The 7,430-nt window shown below is 27.9% G+C and overlaps 1 protein-coding gene and 1 pseudogene across 1 annotated transcript; one reads left to right on the top strand and one right to left on the bottom strand.

Annotated features, from left to right (window-relative positions):
* Positions 1–267: 267 nt before the first annotated feature.
* On the bottom strand, positions 268–2,579 carry LOC145939280 (uncharacterized; annotated as a pseudogene).
* LOC145939416 (uncharacterized) lies at positions 2,338–7,181 on the top strand. Its single transcript, XM_083043711.1, has 8 exons — positions 2,338–2,839; positions 3,044–3,233; positions 3,314–3,543; positions 3,656–3,892; positions 3,984–4,145; positions 4,213–4,412; positions 4,472–4,634; positions 5,002–7,181. The coding sequence occupies exons 3-8, from the start codon at positions 3,336–3,338 to the stop codon at positions 5,121–5,123; spliced, it is 1,092 nt and encodes a 363-aa protein (XP_082899837.1). The 5' UTR covers positions 2,338–2,839; positions 3,044–3,233; positions 3,314–3,335; the 3' UTR covers positions 5,124–7,181.
* The last annotated feature ends 249 nt before the right edge of the window (positions 7,182–7,430 follow it).

The following is a 7,430-nucleotide window of genomic DNA, read 5'->3' as shown; positions in this document are numbered from 1 at the left end:
ATTTAAAAATTAAAAAAAAATCTTTAAAGATCGCATTTATAAAATATATATTGACATTTGGTCAGTCGGAGGATACGAAACCACATCATGTTACAGATGCGTCGTTCCTGAGGCAGAATGCTGCGTGCTTATAGTTGTTAGACAACTTGTTACTAATTGTAAGATGTCAAGATGTAAAGGGAGGATGGTACGCGGTGACTTTCGAAAATCGGTCGAAATGTGCAAACTGTGTCCAGCTCTAATCTAAATCTATAACAATCTATAACATTAACAATCTGTATTGCCAACCTCGCACTGGCCAACAGTCTCAGTCACCACAGTCCTCTGTGTGTTATGTTCTCTCTCTATTCGTTCTTTGGCATGGGCCAATCATATTTTAATAGGAGCAGATATTTGCTCCTCTGTTGCGTCAGCGTGTGACTTTCGTATTACACCTGGAAAAGTAACATACTCTTTCTTTACTTCTCATTAATTCTACATAAATTACAATAAGCATGTCTATGATATAATTTAAATTAAGTTACAGGTAATTATATGCTATATTATATGCTTTATTTCTAATATACATATATAAAAAATATGTGAGAAATATTAATATTTTTGAACATATTTTATTTATTAATAACTGATACCAACATGTCGGTCTTTTAATTGGTATAAAGGAATATTATAGTATTTTCATTAATAAAAAAATTAAGATTGCTTTTAAATATTTTACTTACTTATAATTATTTTGCAATTTAGAAAAAATTTGTTTCTTTTTCGCACCATACCAACTGTAATTTATTGCAACTTCATTAGACAGGATTAGCCTCATTAGTTGTAAGCATGAGGTTTTCATATTTTGACACGTGTAACGTGTCAATTGTTTAATCTGAAAATATTTTAAATAAACATTATTATATTACTAAAAAATTCGTATTATAGTTATTTAATTAATGGTTATTTTCGAAATATGAAACATTCAAATTATATTTAGTTTTATTTTTAAACAACTATCTTTGTATAGAATCTCTAAATGAAAATAATATTAACTTATTAGTTTTTTAATAACAATTTTATAAAAATAACACATAGTGTATGCAATTTAAAATAAAAATATTCCAGTAAATATATGTTTGTAAATGCTTTTTTATAAAATTGTTATTAAAAAATTTGTTTAATATATCATTTATATACATCTGTTTTGTTTAAAAAATTTACGTACGTAATAAATCAAATGTTACACAATCCAAAGTAAATAATAGATATGATTATACCATTTAATTATTTATACAAAAAACAATATTTAATATACAAAATTTTTTAACGACTTATACATACGATATATGGAATTCCTTTTAGAATTGTCTATCAGATCCTGTTATTCTTTCATTTTTCAAAGATATTTAGTAATGTAATATTGTATTGAAATATATAAACATTTGACTTACCATTTGTTTTCGATAAGATACATCATTTTTTAATTTTGTTTCCATATCCTCCAAATATTTTTGTTGTTTCAACGGTAAATCTTGCAAAATATCAATTTCTTCTTTTTCCTCTGTTTCGAAAGCACCTTTTGACAATTTTTCTAACAAGAGCTTTTGATTTTCATTAATCATTTTCAGATTTTGATTTACGCTATTCATTTTTAACTCCAAACCAATTAATTTCCGTATAACAAATCGTTGAAAATTTTCTGATCCTATAAAACAGTCAAAAAATTTATTTTACATAAAAGAAAACAAAATATAAGATTTTTGAGAAAAATTATACAGATTAAAAATATAAAAAAGATAAAAAAATATAAGTGTATAAATATATTTAAAATATAACAAAAATGCTCTAAAAATAACATTATGAAAATATAGCGTTACCGTATATAAAATAGAAACTATTTGCATACTAACTTGTTTCATTATTACAATTTGGACTTGGTACTTGGCATACCGTATTTGTTGACTTTGAGACGCTAGCATCAATTTCATTATCGAATTGTTCATTATTAAGCAAATTTTTTTTAGTACATTGTGAATCTAAAAAAATTCATTATAAAAAACATTTAGGTATATAAATATCCCAGGTAGCACACACGGTCTTATTGACGTCAATTTTAGGTCATATTTCGTCCAAGACGTCATTTGTCTTCTATATGACGTGTATTTGACGTCCTATTGTGGACGAAATTATGACGTTATGAAAAGGACGTGAATTAGACGTCTTTTTAAGACCAAATTTTGTATTAACAATTTTATTTTTATTTTTTAAGTTTTTCTTAATTAAAACAGACTTTGTTCGTTCCACTTTTAAACTTTTTACTTATGGTAACTATATCGATATGTGATAATGCGGTAGTTATACCATAAGTAAAGGAATCAATATATGTAAAGATATTTAAACACAAATAGAATGATGAAAATAAAAAGTAGGCAATGAAAAATATAGTTAATATTGCTTCATTATTAATTGCTGCGTTTGCGATTTCATCCTAGAGCATGGAAATTGCATATCTATATAATGGCATCGATAGAATCCTACCCTATCACGCGCCTGTCGTAACAAACGATCGCCTGGGCGTATGATAAGGAGAACCTCATTAATGCCGTTCAGAATACATTTGAACCGAGTAGCGCGAACGTGAAGCGCATGTGCGCTTCTGGGTTCTTGATTGGACAAAACTACGACATGAGTTGCGTAACAGTGCAATAGCACAGTATACACTGTGGCAATAGCGGGAAAACGAGAAATGTAACACGTGCGCAATAAGTGATTCTGAAGCCGGTCGAAGTTTTGTGTATCTATGTGTATCTGGTGTGTCTCTTATAAAATAAAGAGAAAATAATATATTAGCAAAAGGGTAAATATTGTACACACTCCTTTTTCAAACTTATTTCTTTTTCTTATGTGCAATATACGATTATTAATAGGATCAAGTTCTTCGTCAATTGTTATTAAGGATTTGCTTTTTGTTTTGAGATCGTAACCGGCGAGTATTTGCTTTCACATTGTGCCTTTACATATAAAACTGATGTGTACAAATTTGTTTCTATATAAATTGCAGGATTTTATTATTATCATTTCTGTGGGTGAAAAAGTTAGATACGTATATTAATGCACAAATTGTGATATTGAAGCCTAACCTACAATACTACATAAATTACTATGTGTATTTATGTCAATAAGGAACACAAATGTAAATATTTGTTATATTAACATTTTAATAAATTTGATAGAAGATTTAAAGCGTACAGGTGAGTTTATTAAAATACCTCTCTAATCTTGTAATACATAAATATATACATATATATTATATTATGCTTTGTCTTTGCAGGCGAAATAATCCAAAAATAAGTATGGCTTATGTTGTTGTAGAATTTGATGAGAAACACGGCGGTGGTGTAGCTGCTGTTAACAGTGCGTGGCTTACACCTTTAAAAAAGGAAGTTTTTTGGCCTCCGTATAAAGATCAAAATAAATTTGATAAAGCTTTGAGAACAGGGGAAACAGTTGATACTGAAAAATGGACACTGCACAGTATTTCGCGTATTTTTTACAGAAGTGGTAAGTTAGTTTCCCATATTTATTTATTTATTTATTCTACATATATATATATATATATATTTATTTTACATATATATTTATTTATTTATTCTACATTTTTTCTAAATTGCAGATGATCTTGTAAAGACAAGAGAGAAACTAAAACAGTCAGAAATTATATCAAATTTGGAGAGTGAAGAAGAAAACGAAGGTACACGTAAGAAACGAAAAAGAATATCTAGAAGAATATATAATTCATCGTCAGATGATGAACAAGAGGAAGAACGAGGAAAACAACGAGAGAAACAATTACCCAGACCACCCCTAGTAAAACAAAAAAATTTTAATGTTTCTAAACATTTAGAGAAAGGTATCTCTTTATTTTACATATATTCAAATATTTGTTCTATTGTTTTATATATTACCTTGAAGAAATAAATATTTGTTACATTTATTTTCAGATTTTACTTTGGCCCGTTCTGATTCACCTTTGTCGATTAGTACTCTCAATACAAGTGAAAATATAAGCCCCAGTGTAGCAAGTACTGCAAGTAATTCTGTTAATAACATTTCAACGACTCCACGTTCACATCGTCAATTTATTCATACAGCGGATAATTTTGGTTTGTAAAAGCTAATTTGTCAAAGTAGATATAATGTCAACAGTTTTTATAATGAAATATTTTTCAGAAAAACTTGTTTCCCTGATAGCTACTGTCAAGGAACAGAATGATGAAATATTGCATTGGATGAACAGACAAAATACAAAAAATGTAAACAATGTGACCGGATTACCTAATATACCATTTTCATTTCCATTGAACACAGTTGAGGAATTAGATCAGTTAGATGTTTACTTGAAAGCAAATAATGATGATAATATAGCTTTGGTATGTATACGCAATAGCATTTGATACCATAGCACGTAGATAATGTAATTTCTTTTCAGTCGGCATATTTGGCTAGTCTGGGTGGAAATCATGTACCAAGCAAAACAAATAGAATTTTGAAATATATTTTGACTGATGCTGTGGCGATAAATTTTAATTATTACGGCAAACGTTCACAGAAAAGAGCCTTCTCAGATTTATCCCTGAAAATTTTAATTGTGGGTAAGTGTATTTTTAAATTTATTTTTTGTACGCATAAATGGGCATTTTGTTTTTTTCTTTAATTTGATGTAATTTACCGTATATATTTTATAAATTTTAATTAATAAGAATGACAGGCAATTTGTACATAACTTAAATAAAATTCAATTTATAAATTTATTTAAATTTACATTTAAATCCACTTTTAAACAAATTCTTAATTAAAACTTTATTGCTAAAAATTTTTTTTATTGTTACTTATTTAAATCTTAGTAATTCTACATTTTAATTTGAATTAAACTTATCATCTAATTTACTAGATATTTTAAATCTTTTAATATAATTTATAATATGGCTTAAATTTGAAGGCAAACTTGATATTTCTTAGGTGCAGTCAAGAGAAGCGTTACCAATACAACCGATAAAGAAATAGAAGATGCAATAAAGGTTTGGCTGAAGCATGCTCAAGATCGTATGAAGAAAACGAGAGAAAATGCCCGAAAAAATTAGGTATAAGTTGAAACCTATTGTAGGTAAACGCCAATTTTATCGTAGAATTGCACTGACTGTTCGTAAAACACTTCAAATTTGTGATAAGGAACCCAACATAACACATAAGAATATTTCACTTAATAGTATATATGAAAATAATAATAATGATGATGCACTTGATAATAATGTGTCAAATATATCACATGGGAATATTTCACTTAATAGTGAAAATGAAAATAACGATATTAATAATATACTTAAAAATAATGTGTCCAGTAATTACGATGCAAGTTTATCGCTAACGTTGTCTGACAACACTTTAGTTTCATCTGATTTAAATATAAATTTAAATAGTACAGTTTCTCAGCCATGTTTAAACTCAAGCTTAAGGCAGTGGGCTCTTAATTTTAATGTCACACATTCAGCAATTACTGGTTTATTACACGTATTACACGTTTTTCATCATGAATTGCCTTTAGACTCCAGAACGTTATTAGAAACGCCAAGAAATATTCAAACAAAACAACTCAATAATGGGCATTTTTATTATTTCGGTCTGAAAAATATTTTAAAATCTATTTTATCGCAAATAACAGAAAATTTTGGAAATAAGTTAGATATCAGTTTTAATATTGATGGACTTCCCCTATTTTACAGTTCAAATTTACAATTCTGGCCGATTTTAGGACTAGTAAAAAATTTTAAAAGTAATCCCTTTGCTATTGGTATATTTTGCGGTAGATCAAAACCACAGCCTTTAGAATTATTTCTAGAAGATTTTATTGACGAACTCCTATATTTGTTGCAAGAAGGTATTGAAATCAATAACAAAAGGTATCACATTGCTATCCACAGTTTTGTGTGCGATGCACCTGCTAGAGCATTCATAAAGTGTATAAAATCCCATACTGGCTATTCATGTTGCGAAAAATGTGTGATACGAGGACAGTATATACAAAATCGAGTTGTACTTAAAGATATATCTGCACCGAAAAGAACAAATGTTTCTTTTGTTAACCAACAAGATGAGGATCACCATATCGGAATCTCTCCTTTAGTTAAATTAGGAATCGGAATGGTCACTGTTTTTCCAATTGATTATATGCATGCTTGTTGCTTAGGAGTAATGCGAAAATTATTAAATTTTTGGATAAGTGGTGCGTTGGCAACACGATTATCTGGTCGTAAGGTGAATATTTTATCACAACACTTAGAATCCTTAAAATCGTATATACCGTTAGAATTTAATAGAAAACCCAGAACACTTCATGAGCTTCCAAGGTGGAAAGCGACAGAGTTCCGTACGTTTTTATTATATTTAGGACCCCTTGTACTAAAAAATATAGTCGATACAGCCGTTTATGAGAATTATTTACTTTTTCATACTGCGATATCAATTTTAATATCTGCAAAATTTATATCCAAATTTAGTTGTGCATTTCCACAAGAACTGTTGAATATATTTGTTAAACATTGTGAACAATTATACGGCCAAGAATTCTTAATCTATAATGTACACATATTATGTCATTTAGCTGATGATGTGCAGATTTATGGGCCATTAGATTTATTTTCATGTTTTCCGTTCGAGAATTATCTTGGCCAGATTAAAAATTTAATAAAATCTCCTAATTACCCTTTGCAACAAATTGGTCGTAGATTACACGAAATGAATGCAGCATTAGAGAATAATTTACCTATCATAGAAAAACAGTTTATTCATGCTGTAGAAGATAATTTGAGTCCATTACCTGAAAAATTTAGAAGTGTTTTCTGTAAGCAATTTAAAAAATTTAAACATAGAGATTTTACTATTACCACACATTCTTATTCAAGTGCAAATTCGTATTGTTTAATGAAAAATAATATGCTCATTCAAATTCAAAATATTGTCGTTATAAGTCTACAAGAAATATTTGTTGTTGGAAAATACTTCACATCTTACGATTCTCTGTATAAGTATCCCCTAGATTCAAAAGAATTAAATATTTATGTTGTAAAAAATTTAACACATGAATCTGATATATGGCCTTTTCATGATATACTTGCAAAGTGCATTGTGTTTCCTTTCGATAATTGTTGGGTTTCTTTTCCTATTATTCATACATATTAAGAAAATATGGTAAAAATATTAGAGCTAAACGTTAAAATAAAAGAAGAATAACATTTTGAATAAAATATTAACTTTCATTTTTAAAAAAATTTTATTTTAAAGAAACATGTATACTGTTAAAAACTAAAATAAGTGAGCTTAAAATTATGTTTTCATTAATTGAAATGGTATATATACAAGTAAAATTATGTTTTCACTTATAACACTTAAAT

The sequence above is a fragment of the Prenolepis imparis genome, unplaced genomic scaffold (assembly GCF_030444845.1).
Source record: "Prenolepis imparis isolate NDT839.2.m4 unplaced genomic scaffold, iyPreImpa1.0 SCAF_8, whole genome shotgun sequence".
Lineage (NCBI taxonomy): Eukaryota > Metazoa > Arthropoda > Insecta > Hymenoptera > Formicidae > Prenolepis > Prenolepis imparis.
This window is presented reverse-complemented; position numbering and strand designations above follow the sequence as displayed.

Bases quoted from the DNA above. Each gene is read 5' to 3' on its own strand.
- LOC145939416 (XM_083043711.1), top strand. From the start codon at position 3,336: ATGGCTTATGTTGTTGTAGAATTTGATGAGAAACACGGCGGTGGTGTA. The intron at 3,893-3,983 runs GTATCTCTTTAT...ATTTATTTTCAG, and splicing joins TTCTAAACATTTAGAGAAAG to ATTTTACTTTGGCCCGTTCT. The intron at 4,413-4,471 runs GTATGTATACGC...ATTTCTTTTCAG, and splicing joins ATGATGATAATATAGCTTTG to TCGGCATATTTGGCTAGTCT.